This window comes from Doryrhamphus excisus, chromosome 10 (genome assembly GCF_030265055.1).
Source record: "Doryrhamphus excisus isolate RoL2022-K1 chromosome 10, RoL_Dexc_1.0, whole genome shotgun sequence".
NCBI classification, from domain to species: Eukaryota; Metazoa; Chordata; class Actinopteri; order Syngnathiformes; family Syngnathidae; genus Doryrhamphus; species Doryrhamphus excisus.
The window spans coordinates 20,857,380-20,875,585 of NC_080475.1; the positions used below are offsets into that span (position 1 = coordinate 20,857,380).

Consider the following 18,206-nt stretch of genomic DNA (forward strand, 5'->3'; position numbering starts at 1 on the left):
AGTTTTTGTTAATTTTTTTTTTTGTTTTTAACATTTTTTAATTTTTTTTTATTTTTTGTCCCATACCAAAGTACGATGTGATATGAGCATCCAATGCCATAATGGGTACCATAGTAAGTGTCAATATAGTGATATATATAGCACATCATGACTGGTTCAAGACTCTTCATCCTTGTATTTAGCAAACAAAACCAACAACAATAAAAAAATACCCTTGTTACTTCCTGACCAGAAGGTAAAAGTAGATTAGCATCAATGTAGCACGCATATTATAAGTGTGAGAGGCTGCACATGAAAGAGCGTTTGTTGATTCCCGATTGCCCGGGTGTGGTTTAATTGGTCTTTTCGATGTTTACCCTCGCCGAGAAAGGAAAAGATTGTCTTCCATAAGAGAGTATTTTGTGTCGGCATGCACATTAGTCCTTCTCTGGGAGAGCGCTCAGAAACGTGTTTCATGCCTGTCGTTGTAACAATTCTCATGACACATATGAATAGATTTTATTTAGAGACATTTGATTTAAGTCTTAGCCCCTGAATGTAGCACACGGAGTTCTTCAAATGCAACACGGGGCTGTGATGTTTGCCTAACAAGCGGGCCAGCTGTGAGCGCAGTGGCTGCTGTCTTTAGATTCATTTATCACGACCTGTGAACGCATCACCCGATGCCCCAAGCGGACCACCCAGCCAACATTTTGGTTTAGTACGATAATGGAGCAGACGGCACAGACGCTTGGTACTTTTTACACCTGGTCAGAATCGAGGAAATGTGTGTTTGTGTTGCAAAGTGTCACTTTTGTGCTTGGTCAGTGGTTTGCTACATTTGAGGTCAGTTCAAACTACAAACTGCATGTACAACTACAGTTTTTGGAATACCTACAAAACCTGCACAGGTATGTATTGTAACAATAAAAGTACTATAGTACTATATAATACTATACATTTTAGCCTTCTGGAAGCTGGACCCGGAGCGGCAGTGTGGACGCAAACTGGTTCAAATCCAAATCGACACCTTTGAGTTGTGTAGTTTTTGCATCCCAAGGTGTGAGTACAAAAGGGAATGTTGTGCGTCAATATAAACAAACCTCTCAGACGTCGCAGTGTTTGACGTAAACACACTCAAGTGTCCCTTGAAAGTAAGACCACTGACCAAAACCTCTTTAGTGGGACGGCTAAAAAAAAAAAAAAGTCACGGCTGCTTTGTGCTCGCTTGTGATTTAAGTCACATCCCAGCCCCCGTTTGGTGCACGCCTCCCCGCTCTCTAGCTCTCTGTCTGCCGAGCACGTAGGAGAGGCAAGTCATCCAGGGTGAGAGGGGGGGCGACGTCCCTGCAGGGAATCGCAATGAGACCTTCGCTACTGTCCTTCCCACGACACTACTGCAGTACAGTTGCACAGAAAACAACACACATTTCTCCATTGTAGTGTTTTCCTAATGTACTGGATTTTCAGAAGTAGAAGTGTCTAATATTTTTCCCATGACTATACTATTGGTGTAATATGGGTGAATATGAGTGCTTTATTTATCACTATTATTGTTTTTTGGGCCATAACGATCCCTTAAACAAGTGTGCAGATATGGATGTTCATCTTGTTACGTTTGGAGCTTGCCAGTTGCTCTATTGTAATGGTAATGGTAATGGTAATTGGTAATGGTAATGGTAATGGTTTAATTTCATTTGAACATGCATCAGATTCCAATTGAGTGCATCCCATAATCAGTTCCCAGTTCCACATGTCGAAAAGGAGTAGGAAGAAGCAAAGCTTATTAAATCCTACCCCTCCATTTTGGTACTTTTACAACCAACTGTTACATTTGTTCACTTCCTGCTTTCCTAATATAATTTTATTTTTTTAAAATAATTTTTTTTAATGTTTTTATTATTATTATTTATTTTTTTGGTATAGATCAGATTAGGAGTAGGAAGAAGCAAAGCTTATTAAATCCTACCCCTCCATCTGGTACTTTTACAATCAACTGTTACATTTGTTCACTTCCTGCTTTCCTAATATAATTTTATTTTTTTTTAATAAATTTTTTTTAAATGTTTTTATTATTATTATTTATTTTTTTGGTATAGATCAGATTAGGAGTAGGAAGAAGCAAAGCTTATTAAATCCTATCCCTTCATCTGGTACTTTTACAATCAACTGTTACATTTGTTCACTTCCTGCTTTCCTAATATAATTTAGTTTTTTTTTATAATTTTTTTTATTATTATTATTATTTTTTTTTGGTATAGATCAGATTAGGAGTAGGAAGAAGCAAAGCTTATTAAATCCTACAACTACATCTGGTACTTTTACAATCAGTAACTGTTACATTTGTTCACTTCCTGCTTTCCTAATATAATTTAAGTTTTTTTTTAATAAAAAATTTTTACTTTTATTTTTATTATTATTTTAACAAGCTTAAAAACATCCATACTCTGCTGCGATGGTTAGAATTCAAGATAGTCATACTTTTTTTTTTCCTTCTTTTCAGCTCCCAAACCAGACGACCACCCCAAGACTTGCAGTCCTAAGCAGTTTGTGTGCATGGACCAGGAGACCTGTATCTCCAAAGGCTGGCGCTGTGATGGGGAGAAGGACTGTCCAGACGGGTCAGACGAGTCTCCAGACATCTGTAAGTCCGCACAAGTGGTTTGTACCTCATTGTTTTTTTATGTCCCATCAACACCCAACGTCATGTTCCTGGAAGAACACGTGGCTTGATATGATACAATCACCAAAAGAACCTATTACGCAATAGCTTTGAGTATCACAGACCTCCACGACAATCTTCAGCCAACCGTTCCCGTCTGTCCTGCCTCTTTAAACTCTCCGCGGTTCTTTTTCGTTCTATGTGGGCGTTTACGGCATGTTCACTATCAGCGTTTGCCACACCTTAAATCTGTCACGCCACAAGCACTTTTATCAGTGGTCTGGCAAGTAGAGATTGGCAGATGACACCCGCCCATTAAGGGTCTCGTTAGTGTGGGTGAGAAGAGCGGCGTTGGAGTGGTAGGATAAAATCACATGTTGCATACCGTATTTTTCCCGACTATAAGTGGCACTTTTTTTCATAGGTTGGCTGTTCCTGCGACTTATACTCCAGAGCGACTTATACATGAAAAAAGTGGACACCTTTTGTGTTCATGTTTATTTTTTGTGTTAGCATATTTTACACATATTCAGCCTGTTCTATATTCTTTTATTGTTAGAACTTGCCTTCCAAGATGATTTAATGCAGGGCTCTACGTTAAAAACAGAAATGACTTGCCCATGGGGAATCCTTAAGGTGAGAACTACTTGCCCGAACTTGCCCCATGTAAAATGAAAAGTGCCATAATGATATCATATATCAATATATGCTGATAATTCATCAGATAATAGTACTGATGCATTGTATTTGGAGGAATGTCTGAAAATTTGTGGAGATGTATTTAACATACATCTCCACAAATTTTCAGACATGCTACCTTACACATGGTAGTCGTAGTAAGCAGTGATATTTATAAGTTGTGCACCACAATGAAACATTATTGAATAGACACATTTGTGTACTAGTAAAGTGTTTTTAATCCAGAAAAAAATGCTCAATGGTCAAACAATAATTTGTGAAAAATCCAGCGAGAAATTGAACCGCTAGGTTTTGTAGCTTGTGCAAAATCAGCACTTGGTATTGGATCTAATGGGTGGTGTTTCATTGTGACCACTTCAAATTGTCACAGCAATGTGATTCACTCACCTTTGCCATCATTTGATTTGCTGCCGCTAATAAAATACTTGTTTAGGAGGCACTGCTTCATCACTTTTTGCTCTTTTCCTTCACAAGTTGTTGAAGAATTAGACCATGTTGGCAGCGACGCCATGATAGATGTTTTCCTAGTCAAACCATCGCTCATTGGTTGATCGCGAACAAGAACGGGTGTGGGTAAAACGCGGATTGTGGATTACGGGCCGCGGTCTAAATAAACGATTCTGATTGGTCCATTTCAAGATTTGCAAGGATTGGTTTGCAAATTACCAGCGGAATTACGCAGTCCGTGTTTTACCAACACCCAACAAGAACCGCTTTTAAAAAAACTCTTGGCAGTACGGCATGCTAAAGTGCACTTGCCCGACGGGAATATTAATGATTGGATTTACTTGCCCCAATTTTGTTTTAACTTGCCCCGGGCCATCGGTACATCGTTATTGTCGAGCCCTGTAATGTCAGTTTTGGTCAAGTACTTTGTAAAATAATTTACCCGCATGAAATGCGACTTGTACTCCAGTGCGACTCCATTTTTTTTTTAGCTAATTATGCATTTTTGGCCTTGTGCGACTTATACCTCGGAGCAACTTATAGTACAGAAAATACAATACTTTCATTCTGACCAGGAAAGATGGTTGGTGGTCCGCATATGCTATGATATTTTTGCGATGCATCACAATATGTTGATATGAAACGATATGAAATTCTTCTATAAATTACAGCCTGTACTCAGAGTGGGCGGGACATAAAGCGGAAGTTGGGGTGCTTTAACCAAAAATGGGCGGAACTTAAAGCTGAAATTGACATGGATTGATTAGAAGTTGCCATATGTATTCTTATTATTCAGCTATGTGTGATTCTTGAGACTTTATTCTGTAATTATTGATATATATATTATTTCATATTTCATATACATGGCAATAAACCTAACAATAATGTGTCGGCCATGCACGATGCCGCTACAGCGATGGCATATGTGCGTGCTTTTGTCTCCTGAGGCTTTTTTGATGTCCACCTTTGGTACCCAGGATGGAGGAAAGTGTACCGTACTTCCCAGCATCCCACTTACCGGGACGCTTAATTGCCTGTCTTTTCCCAACCGTTCACGTGGGCTCTAATTACCTTCAAGGAGATGAAAGACACAGGAAGTGATGTCAGAAGTCACTGAAGCTGAGCGAGGAGGACATGATGGACATGATGAACGTATTGGTCGTCTACGTCGCTAATGTTCACTCACCTCAAGGATAGCTGAAGGTGCCTCCCTCCCTCCCGTAGACGCCCGTGTATGGGTTTGACCTTGTGGTCTTCCCCTCACAGCGTTCAGCCTTAGGTTGCAGGAAGTGGTTAACAAGCGTCCTCGGTGCTGAAGTTTATGAACGTGGTCGGTGTAGGAGATAAGTTTTGATCTACTTCCAGCTGCTTGAGTCATCCTGATGGTATCTCCTGCAGAGATCAATTCAAATGAAAGAGAAGGTGTTCCCGTCATCCATGGGTGTTTGAATATAGGTATTCTTTTATAAGTTGTGTCTTTATAGGTCAACCCTGGACATGGACTATAACTCTTTTCATTTCTTTGTGGCTGGAAGCTGTAATGTTCCACTCCACGGTATCCACTTTGCTGCAGAAGTCTGTTTTCTTCCTGGACTTGGTCCCCTTTTGTAGCCTCATGTAGTCTGTATAGAAAAGCAAATAATAGAGGTCCTTGTTGTTTTTTCGAGTTGAGTGGAGTGGATACCGAGCTCTCCTTTTTCCTTACAACCAAGATGCTCGTTTGCCGTCAGCGTTTTTTTTTTTACCTGAGAAATGGAAGACACAACCATCCCGATGAAAGCGGACATCGTAAGTGTTGTCGCTGCTGTTGTTGTTGTAGACGGAACTAGCATTAGTATGTGTATCAATGCGCTAAGGAAAGAAGTTTGGGTAGTTTTATATCTTGAAAATACTGCAACTATTGCGTTTTATCATCAGTGTACATGTTAATGTGGTAATGGTAATGGTAATGGTAATGGTAATGGTAATGGTAATGGTTTTATTTCATTTGAACATGCATCAGATTCCAATTGAGTGCATCCCATAATCAGTTCCCAGTTCCACATGTCCAAAAGGAGTAGGAAGAAGCAAAGCTTATTAAATCCTACCCCTCCATCTGGTACTTTTACAATCAGTAACTGTTACATTTGTTCACTTCCTGCTTTCATAATCTAATTTAAGTTTTTTTTTATTATTTTAAAAGTTTTTTAAATGTTTTATTATCATTTTATTTATTATTTTTTAATTTTTTTTATTTTATTTTGGTATAGATTAGATTCCAATTGAGTGCATCCCATAATCAGTTCCCAGTTCCACATGGTCAAAAGGAGTAGGAAGAAGCAAAGCTTATTAAATCCTACCCCTCCATCTGGTACTTCTACAATCAGTAAATGATACATTTGTTCACTTCCTGCTTTCCTAATATAATTGAAGTTATTTATTTCTTTATTTAATAAATTTTTGTATTTTTTTAAATAAATTTTTGTATTTTTTTAAATTATTTTCTTTATTTTTTTTAATTATTTTTTTTATTTTTTTAAATACATTTTTTATTTGTTTTATTTTTTTTAAATAATTGGACAAAAATTAAATACATTTTTTAAACAATTTGTTTTAATTTTTTAAATAATTTTTAAAAATTTTTAATTTTTTTCATTTGAACATGCATCAGATTCCAATTGAGTACATCCCATAATCAGTTCCCAGTTCCACATGTCCAAAAGGAGTAGGAAGAAGCAAAGCTTATTAAATCCTACCCCTCCATCTGGTACTTTTACAATCACTAACTGTTACATTTGTTCACTTCCTGCTTTCCATAATACATTTTATGGTTATTTTTTTTTTTTTTTTTAAATAATGTACCTCGTACCTCCAAATGAAATATGCTGTGTCAGAGGTTTCATGCCTTTTTTTTTGCTCTGTGGAACTGTTTCAGCGTTAAAAAAAAAAAACCCCAAAACAACGCTAGCTTCATGTCTGCATGCAATTAGGATGTTTGCGCCGCGTACCACATTCATTGTGATGGAGCCAGCGACTGGGAACAGATGTTTGACTGAGTCTTAGCATGTTAGCACTTTTCCCACCAGGCTAACTTAACCGCCATGAAACATCTCCTCCACCATCAAATAACTCTTGGAGGCAGACAGCCCCCCCCCCCCCCCCCCCCCCCCCCCCCAAAAAAAAAAGCTCTGTTGGATGTTTTAGTTGTGGATTTAGCATCAAAATGACAGAAAGAGAACCAAAATTGGTTTCAATCATGCAAATGTTCCGCTTCTCTCCTGCTGGGCTTCACTTTCTTTCATGGGAAGAAGAAAAAAACGTGATGGCTTTAAGGAGCTAACACTTGCAAATGAGAAGCCACGCCCCTTTATTCATACGTTTAAGTTGTCATTAATGTTTACCAAAGGCTCACAATAGTGACTTGTAGAAATGATATTAATTAGCATGTTTTTTTGATGCTGTTGATGATGGCTTCATAATAAAATATTAAAATAAAATAATACATATTGATGAATGAATTTTTTAAATTTTTTATGTAATTTTCTTTTGTAATTTTTAATGTTTTTTTATTTTAATGTAGTAATCTGGACCATGTGATCTCACACACACACAAATCAGTGCCTTTAATTAAACTTGTTGTTTAGCCGTTTAGTAAACACGTACACTGCCCCTCCTTCGTTAATGGGCGTGGTGTCCTGGGGACGTGCTGGAAGCAAGGTCTGATGGGAAGATAGCCTCGCCATCGTCATGCCCGAGGTGGCCGTGGCCCACACACGGTTTATCTGTAGTGGTCTTGCTTTTGTGTGATGGCCGGTCACGGCTCGCCAGGCTCTCCGTCGGACGACCGAGGCAAAGGCGAGACAGCTGCAGAAGGCGTTGAGATGGAATGGAGGCCTATAGAGCCATGCGGAGAGGGGATGATCCTCCAGAGAGAAGCTTTGTGTGGGAGAAAATGAGCAGATTAGCATGTAGCCTGAGAAGAAGAATGGAGACCTTTTTTTTTTTGTGGTTTTCATCCTCTTTCTGTCGAGGCGGCCTTTTACAATAAAGTCTGGCTATGAATCCTTTCATCGTGTGTAATCATAGTCGTGTAGTTGAATTTGCAGGGGTGCTTGGGGGAAAGGGGCGAGGGGCGTCCCGCCCGGGGAAGAGGTTCTGCAGTGAGCAAAGCCCTGTAAATCCTCCCCGGTTTGCGGCCTCCTCATCTTCAGCGGCCTATCGACACGCAGAGTGGGCGGGACTTTCTCACGCCACTCCTCTTTCTTAGTCCTTCGTTTCTGACCTTTCAGTCTTCTTCTCGGCCTGTTAAAACAAGTAAAGACAGACGCTCGACTCGATAGTCATGGCTGCTCCTCTTCCTCATATCCACACCAGGCTTTCCTCTTGTGGAATCATCTTCTCCTGGATGGAGTCTTCCCGTCTGGAAGTTAGTCTGAGTGGACTCCATTTCAGATAACAAGTGACTGAAAATCACTTGTAGTGACACTTTAAAAGGGGCATGCTTGCAGGCAAAAGAAACTAGTACACAAAGTCCACTACTAGTACTACTACTAGTACAGGGGTGCTCACACTTTTTCAGCATGCGAGCTACTTTTAAAATGACCGAGTCAAAATGATCTACCCACTACAAAAATGCAAAACATCTATTTATTTTCAAATGTATTGAGGATTATTTGTACGTACAATGTATGTTGATGTACCTTACATAACCAAATGAGCCAATATTGCAAAACACACATAATTAACTATTAACATTTTTTGTAATTACCTGAGTTTACTTTGATAACTTGCACTGAATTGAATCAGCCAGGGATGCATAGTCCGGACAGTAGCTGCTGATAGCCAGCCTCAAGCACACTTCCAAATGTTTATCAGTCATGGATAATATCCGTATCATAATATCCGTATAATATTCCATATCCGTATGGAAGTGATATGTTTTTTGCCTTTTTACTTGGTCCAGTTTTTGCCTTTTTACTTGGTCCAGCTCCTTCACTCATTTTAGTGACCATAAACTTTAGCAAGGGCTTAAAATCTCGCAATTCGCCGACTAGCTTAGCACTTTGCATCGTTGTTTACGCATGAGCGGTGACCTAAAGGTCAAAATTCAGTTGTCATCTGACTGGTTGTCCTGTATGTCAATCAAGTGACGGCATTGATGCTGGGATGATATTTTTTTAATGTCACGCCGCGATCGACCAGTACCACCTCCGCGATCGACCGGTAGCTCGCGATCGACTTAATGAGCACCCCTCTTCTAGTACTACTAGTTGTGTGTCAGAGCCGCATGGATGCCACTCTAAAGAGCGATTGCACTCTCAGAGCGGAGTAATATAGTCATTTAAGCTGACGACAGACTTTATTGGAGTCAGTCTGGGGCGGACAGGCGAGGGGGGCAGGGGGGCAGACATAAAACCAGCTTTATGCCCGAGAACAAAAGATCAACAGGGGATCCAACTTTAAGGTCATTGCATAACTGCGGGGCGGAGGGGTGGTCCGGTCCAGAGGTCGAAACACTGATGTTTTTAATCTTGTGCATATTCATGTAAATATGACCGTTCCTTGTATTCTACTCCAATTGTTGTACTATACCGTCGATGCGGTTTATGGTTTTAAGTATAGAATCAAACCTTTTTTAAAGTGAACCTACAGGGGGTAAATCTAATTAGGAAATTGCTGCAACGTCTGCATGTAACCATGCGCCGTTTGACGACCCTGCACCACCTGAAGATCCATTGTTACGCACAATTTTTTCCAAAACAAGTAATTTTATTTAGGTTTAGTTTTCAAGGGGGTCACCTTGAATGAGCTTAGTGTTTAGCAGGACCCGAAGAGCGATGTGTTCAATAAGACCAGAAAATATCATTTTTTTGAGTTGCTATGTTGCTAAACTAGCATAGCTGAATTCCTTCCTGCTACGTTATTCCCGATTTATTCGTTATTATACGCCATCCCCCGCACGATGACAACATTTATTCACATTACGTCAACATGGACGAGATTCCGTATCAAACAGTAAATTCCGTTTTGGTCGGGCAATTTCACGATTCCGTACACGGTTCCTTTAACTCGAAAACGTGTGTTGGACATGAAACATAATTGGTGGGGTGTATTCCTGGTAGTGTGGTGTATTCCTGGTAGTGTGGTGTATTCCTGGTAGTGTGGTGTATTCCTGGTAGTGTACTGTATTCCTGGTAGTGTACTGTATTCCTGGTAGTGTGGTGTATTCCTGGTAGTGTGGTGTATTCCTGGTAGTGTGGTGTATTCCCGGTAGTGGGGTGTATTCCCGGTAGTGGGGTGTATTCCCGGTAGTGTGGTGTATTCCTGGTAGTGTACTGTATTCCTGGTAGTGTACTGTATTCCTGGTAGTGTGGTGTATTCCTGGTAGTGTGGTGTATTCCTGGTAGTGTGGTGTATTCCTGGTAGTGTGGTGTATTCCTGGTAGTGTGGTGTATTCCTGGTAGTGTACTGTATTCCTGGTAGTGTACTGTATTCCTGGTAGTGTGGTGTATTCCTGGTAGTGTGGTGTATTCCTGGTAGTGTACTGTATTCCTGGTAGTGTGGTGTATTCCTGGTAGTGTGGTGTATTCCTGGTAGTGTACTGTATTCCTGGTAGTGTGGTGTATTCCTGGTAGTGTGGTGTATTCCTGGTAGTGTGGTGTATTCCTGGTAGTGTACTGTATTCCTGGTAGTGTGGTGTATTCCTGGTAGTGTGGTGTATTCCTGGTAGTGGGGTGCATTCCTGGTAGTGCGGTTCATATCCAAATCCCCGAGTTGGCACCTTATTGAATGTAAATCAGGCCGGCTTAGAGGCAGGGACCGGAGGAGGGCCGCTAATATAATAGCATCTCTCCGACGTACCGTACACGTTTTGTTTCAAGTCGCAGCCACATGTTGAGGCGCCGCCACGCTTTGAAAGCCTACACGACCATCAGCATCTGCTGCATAACCTGCGGAGCACCTCGTACGGCTTCCACTGTGCCGTCTCTGCTCCCAGAGTTTTGGCAAAATGGGTCAGCAGATGTTAGAAACGGAGAAGGAGCGAGAGTGGGGTGCAGGAGGGGGAGGAAGAAGAAAAACAGCCAAAGTAAGCTGTTTGCTCTGCAGTGTGGCCTGAGAAACTGAGAGGTGTGGGAGACGCTAAAGCATAGCGACGGCATCTACTCTATTGTATGTTCCAAACTGGCACTGAGATAAATACATTAACCCTTAGATGCACCAGTGACTGGACCCTACACTCTTCCATAAGTGGCTCAAAAATCACCCATACTAGAATCAATGCCTTTTTATGCCAATTTTGCCATTTTGGTTAGGAATAATCACTTGTATGATATTTAGTATTATATTTAGGAGTTGATAAGAATCAAAGGTTCCTATTGGATTCCATAGAAAATGCATGCAGGTCATTTTTGACCCACTTACGGAAGGTTGGGGTAGTAACATAAAAACTAAAATTTCTTAAAATGTATAAAAGGTAATTTAAAAATTTGATATGATAGCAAAAACATGTTTTAGGAATATCTGGAATATGAAATGATAAAAAACTTTCATGACAAAGATATTTCAAGAAAACAACCTGACCGGGTCACTTTTGACCCACTTATGGAAGGTTGGGGTAGTAACGCAAAAACAAAAATTTCTTAAAATGTATAAAAGGTAAGTTAAAAATGTGAATGTGAACGTGTTTTTAGACAAATACCTTAAATATGAAATGATAAAAAATTTTAAATTACGAATATATTTCAAGAAAACAACCTGACCGGGTCATTTTTGACCCACTTATGGAAGGTTGGGGTAGTAACACAAAAACAAAAATGTCTTAAAAATGTATAAAAGTTAAAAATGTAAATGGCATGATATCAAAAACATGTTTTTTTACAAATACCTGGAATATGAAATGATAAAAAACTTTCATTACAAAGATATTTTTGTGGGTCAAAGTCATTTTTGACCCACTTATGGAAGGTTGGGGTAGTAACACAAAAACAAAAAGTTCTTAAAATGTATAAAAGGTAAGTTAAAAATGTGAATGGCATGATATTAAAAACATGTTATTGAGGAATACCTGGAATATGAAATGATAAATTTTCATTACAAAGATATTTCAAGAAAACTACGTGACCGGGTCATTTTTGACCCACTTATGGAAGGTTGGGGTAGTAACACAAAAACTAAAATGTCTTAAAATGTATAAAAGTTAAAAATGTAAATGGCATGATATCAAAAACATGTTTTTTGAGGAATACCTGGAATATGAAATGATAAAAAACTTTCATTATGAAGATATTTCAAGAAAACAACCTGACCGGGTCATTTTTGACCCACTTATGGAAGGTTGGGGTAGTAACACAAAAACAAAAATTCTTAAAATGTATAAAAAGTAAGTTAAAAATGTGAATGACGTGATATCAAAAACATGTTTTTGAGGTATACCTGGAATATGAAATGATAAAAATTTTAATTACAAAGATATTTCAAGAAAACGTGACTGGGTCATTTTTGACCCACTTATGCATCCAAGGGTTAAAGTACAAGCAAAGTCACCCACATTAATAGGTACAAAGTTTATGGATAGTTGACATTGTGCTCTACATCGGGAACTGATATTTGTCTTCATGTTGCACCAGTCGTCATAAATGTATGTCATGTGACCGTCTCCAGGCCTGCACAACAAGGTGAACCAGTGCCCCGTCAACGAACACGGCTGCTTGGATGCCGACGTTTGCCTTCATATGAGCAAACTGTGTGATGGAGTACCAGACTGCTCGGACGGCTGGGACGAGGGTCCTCACTGTCGAGGTAACATTCTGTACATTTCTACACTTTCTCTTCAACACAACGGACGAGGCAAGTCGGAAAAAAAGGTTGTTGAGTAAAATGCTGCCTTCATGTCTTCCATTCAAAGCTATAATCTCTAGTACGCCGTAATCTCCTCAATTAGGCCCTTTAATGAGCTAGCCCGCTTTGGCCTGGGAAATCACAATGAAATTCTTCTTTCTAGGGAAAAAAAAAGTCATTAATTTATCACCCAGCTTAGTTCTTTGCTACATATTTTCAAACCCTGTGGGAATAATGGAGGTTAAGGATCGATGCAACCGAAGAAGAATCCCATCAAATCCTCTTCTATTAATTGGAGACAAAAGAAGGATGGCAACGGGAACATATAGGAATATAAGAATGTATCTCTCAAACAGCAGCGGTGCAGTCTTGACCACGAATCTTGAGAATGCCGTTCATTTAATAAAAGTTTGCTTCCTCCATTTTTATAATGGCAATATGCATATACACCAGAATGGGATAAGATGATGTGCTGCCATCCCACCACTGGTGTCCACCAACGGGTTCTGGGATTACCGCCACGGCAGTTACTGTTATTTACGACAAGCTATATTAGGTTTTTTCTTGGAAGAGATACTTTGACAAAATAAAAATATTTTTGTAACATTTATTTTCATAGTTTATTATCAACTCCAATAAAGTTAGGGTCACAAACCGGAACTCTTTCTTTGTACTCGGCAGTGTGACCAGTGTGACCGCGCGAAACCACAGACCGGTTTCACACAAACCCACGAAATGCAAAGAAATACAGTTGAATAGGTGCAGATTCTAGAAGAACTAAATTATTATGCTTATTATGCTGGTTATTGTGTGTAGCTGCTCTATAGGAGTCCACAACTCAATACAAAGGGCCGAAAAATGAACATAATAGGTCCCCTTTAATTGAATGAAAAGCAGGTTTATCCACATCCATTTATACTATTTATATACTATTTATCGATACTGATGGAATAGAATAGTCCTTTATTGTCATGGTGGCCGATCGGAGAAACCCTCATTTTTATTTATGTGTTATTATTAAGATTGTTTTGTTTTACAGTTTTCAAACCAATTGGAATTATTGGAAATATAAATAATAATTTTTATAGTCAAACTGTCACAAATCTAAAACCATTATTTACAAGAATTTTTTTAAACATTTGAAGTTTTTATGTCATTGAAGCTTAAAAATATGTTAATCCATCCATCCATCCATCCATTTTCCTCCGCTTATCCGGGTCCGGGTCGCGGGGGCAGCAGTCTTAGAAGGGAAGCCCAGACTTCCCGGTCCCCGGCCACCTCCTCCAGCTCCACCGGGAGGACACCAAGGCGTTCCCAGGCCAGCTGTGAGACATAGTCCCTCCAAAAATATGTTAATATTTTATAAAAAAATAAAAATATGTTAACTCCCCTTTTTTCCCCATCTCATATTGCTATATGTTTGTATATTTATTAGATACACCTTTTCAGTGTTAAGTTACTGTGTGATGACTTTAGTTCCATTCCATTCTATTCCACTTGTCCTTGTTGCGGGAGACTGTACACTGGAATTTATGGTAATATGAAGAGTATTTAATCAATAATGTACCTCACGCTCTCGGTGTTCAACAAGTCACACAAATTTTTAATAGATTGACTAGATAGGATGCTGCTACAGTCGGTGACATCCATGAAAGATTGGAATTGTCCATCCACACTGCCGTAACACAAAGCAGGAACCAGATTCATTTGACATTTTAAATGCTACTGCAGTTTACTCGATCTCGATGATGCGGTCCGCCAATCACAACATGAACGTCTCCTGTCCTGAGCACAGAAGGTCTCAGTAAGGCCGCGGTCAACACAACCTATATAATGCATGCATGCACCTCCACGTGCACCCAGACATACGCTAACACGGTCACATTCTTGCAAACACACACCCATAACATCACCCCCCCCCCCCCCCCCCACTCACATACACCATCAGTGTGTGCAGACCCCATTTCAGGGAAAGTTCTGGTCTTTCACAACCATCCTAGTGTTTGCTTGTACAAACTGGCTTGCTTGTGCAAGCTGCTGCTGAACCCTGAAAGGACACTTTGTCACCCACTCTGTCCGTGGAGTTCTGCTGGAAGTTGTTGACACCGGTGGTCAGAAAGTGGGCGCGGAAAGACAACTCTGGAAGGAATTTCATTTCGCAGCAAATTTCTTTGATGTTTTCGTGTGAAATTGCTTTGCATTGTTGTGATGTTTGGGATTAGAATTCTAGTCGTTGACCAAGAATGATTAGGAGCTCTATGGGGTATGGGCTAATAACTACAAAAGCGATCTTCACTGGCTAAATGTACTGCAAAAAAGGTCAGTAAGGATAATTCATAATGCCGCCTACAGAGAACATACTAACTCCTTATTTCTAAAATCACAAATACTTCAACTTGCTGATATAGTTCATCTTCAAACAGCTAAAATAATGCATAAGGCTAAAAATAAGCAATTAGCTAAAAATGTCATCCAATAATATATGATCTCAGGGAAGAAGTACATTTGAAACACTTCTATGCTAGGACTACGTTATGCTAGCCATAGCGTTTCAGTATGTGGAATCAAACTATGGAATGGATTGAGTAAGGGAATCAAACAATGCACAACGATGAGCCAATTCAAGAAACAATACAAGCAATTAAATTAAATTAAATTAAATTAAATTAAATTAAATTAAATTAAATTAAATTAAATTAAATTAAATTAAATTAAATTAAATTAAATTAAATTAAATTTAATCTATACCAAAATAAAAAAATAAAATAACAAATAAATAAATAAAATAATAATAACAATTTAAAAAAATTTAAAAATAAAATAAAAAAAACTTAAATTAGATTATGAAAGCAGGAAGTGAACAAATGTAACAGTTACTGATTGTTTTGCTTCTTCCTACTCCTTTTGGACATGTGGAACTGGGAACTGATTATGGGATGCACTCAATTGTAATCTAATCTCTACCAAAATACAAAATAAAATAACAAATAAATAAATAAAATAATAATAACAATTACAATTTTTTTTTATTATATAATATATTAATTATATTTAACACACATACATACGAGGTACATTATTTAAAAAAAATAAAAAAATAAAAAATAACCTTAAACTGTATTATGGAAAGCAGGAAGTGAACAAATGTAACAGTTACTGATTGTAAAAGTACCAGATGGAGGGCTAGGATTTAATAAGCTTTGCTTCTTCCTACTCCTTTTGGACATGTGGAACTGGGAACTGATTATGGGATGCACTCAATTGGAATCTAATCTATACCAAAATAAAAAATAAAATAAAAAATATAAAAAAATAAAAATAAAAAAAACAAAAAACAAAAAAAACTTACATTTGTTCACTTCCTGCTTTCCAAATATAATTTAAGTTTTTTTTTTGTTTTTTTGTTTTTTTATTTTTATTTTTTTATATTTTTTATTTTATTTTTTATTTTGGTATATGTTAGATTCCAATTGAGTGCATCCCATAATCAGTTTTACAATCAGTAACTGTTACATTTGTTCACTTCCTGCTTTCCAAATATAATTTAACAGTTACTGATTGTAAAACTGATTATGGGATGCACTCAATTGTAATCTGATGCATGTTCAAATGAAATAAAACCATTACCATTACCATTACCATTACCATTACCATTACCATTACCATAATCCATGCAATATCTCATTCTGACCCGGTCAATCTGACCTGGCCAATGACCTCTTCAATGTGATTATTGGCAGGTACGTTGTCTTTTATCACATGACCATTGATTTGCAGGCCTGCTGTGCATCATTTTGTGGGTGATTGGGCCTGGGGGCAAAGGTCCTGGTACTGCATCCCTCAGAAGTGAATGACATACTGCGAAAGAGGATGACGGGGTCATGGTACCGCTCTTGAAAGCGTTCGGCCATTTTCTTTCCGTCTTAAATGGAAGCTTTATTATTGTAGCGTAATTGTTTATGCATGCAGTCGGACGTCGCCGTCCTTCATGTCCCAGTAACTATGGAATGCGACACGGTCAAAGGCGAACTCCGAGCAGCCTGTGGAAAGGCCACGTTTTCATCTTTATTCATGAGCGGGTCTTGACCCAAATGGGTTTATCGGCTGCAGTTAGACTTGTCTTGCATGAGAAGACCACTTGTGTCTTTTACTGTCAGGCTTTGACCGTCGCTTCATGTGGGGACAATACGGCACTTTTAGCTCGTAAGGGACTTGTGATGAAGACGAGCGCTACCAAGTATTTGGGAATATTACTTTATGGATGATGTTTGTGTTTAAAGTCTAAATGTGGAAGTCTGGGGCAACTTTTTGCCACTGTCCAAGGCCGTGATAGTCACTGTTTGCTTACTACACAATACACTGCCCTGTTTGTGTTTGCATTTTGATGCCTTTGCCCTCTTTTGACGACTGCACCAAACCTATAAACCATGCCTTTTATGCACTGGAACCTAAAAAGGGCTTCCAGAAATTGTTCCCACAAATTGGAAGCACTGGATTGTCCAAAATTAAGAGAGGAATTAAAGGGGAGCTGTTATGCTTTTCCAGTTTTCTGCACTATAAATGTACAGTAAACCTGGGATATATCGGATTCAATTGTTCCCACTGGTTTTGTCCGATATAAGCGAAATCCGTTATATGTGTATACCGGAAAATGTCAGTTTTACGCATATATGGGATTTATATCCGGTATATGCGTAAATGGGATTTTATGCGTTATAAAAAGGCACTTCCTTGACTATGTTTCCAATGTACCTGGACGCGCAGGCAACGCCGCAAACGCTGCAAATGACGTCGTATAGCGGCCTGTCACGATTCGGCGAATCGGAGCGCCACGATGCGGCCATCCGATATATGCCAGGGAAATTTCATGGAAATGCATTGGAACGGGACTGGAGATTTTGTCCGAAATAGGCGAAATCCGTTATAAAAAATCCGATATATGCAATGAATTTTTATTGGAAATGCATTAGAGAAAAATCGGTTCTTTTTTATCTGTCCGTTGTGAGCGAATTTCCGATATATCCGAGTCCGATATATCCGAGGTTTACTGTAGTTAGAAAGTTCTTTTCTGGTGTTAAACCATGCCAAAGTTTCAAATAATGAGGTTTGCGCATTTGGAAGTGAGCCCTGAAAGAAGTTTAGGATGGCTCAAAACGCTCGGTTTCCAAAGGCGTGGTAAAACTGCCCCTTTGTGATGTCACAGAGGGACGGACTTCCTTATATGCTTTGGGCGGACGGACGGCGGATGGAATAAATGAAATAAAAGTAAATCAAAGGCAATACAGCTGGAATAGGTGCAGATTCTAGAAGATCTAGAAAGTTTTCCGTGTGGGTTATTGTGTGTAGCTGCTCTATAGAAGACCACAAGGGGTTGAAAAATGAAGACTTGTCTCAATAATTGTCTGTTTGAAGTAGTTTAAATTGAGAATCCTTACTTGATAGATGCTTTTTGTCGTTATTTGATTATATAATATTAAATAAAGAGAAAAAAATGTACATTCGAAGGGGTACTCGGGGTAGGCAGAGCACAGGGGACATGTCCAGACCTGTCTCCACACCATGAAGGCATAAAGGTAGGAATGTCTCCGGGAATGTCCCACAC

At 39.0% G+C, this 18,206-nt stretch overlaps 1 protein-coding gene across 3 annotated transcripts in view; it reads left to right on the top strand.

Annotated features, from left to right (window-relative positions):
* Positions 1 to 18,206, top strand: part of LOC131137578 (low-density lipoprotein receptor-related protein 1-like) — a 97,022-nt gene that overhangs the window by 4,646 nt on the left and 74,170 nt on the right. For 2 of the 3 annotated variants that reach the window (XM_058085693.1, XM_058085694.1), the window contains exons 2-3: positions 2,483 to 2,623; positions 12,428 to 12,565. In XM_058085693.1, coding sequence (XP_057941676.1) covers positions 2,483 to 2,623; positions 12,428 to 12,565 — 279 coding nt within the window. Of the gene's footprint in view, positions 1 to 2,482; positions 2,624 to 12,427; positions 12,566 to 12,595; positions 14,924 to 18,206 lie in introns of those variants that run through there. The other variant, XM_058085695.1, reaches the window with a different exon arrangement.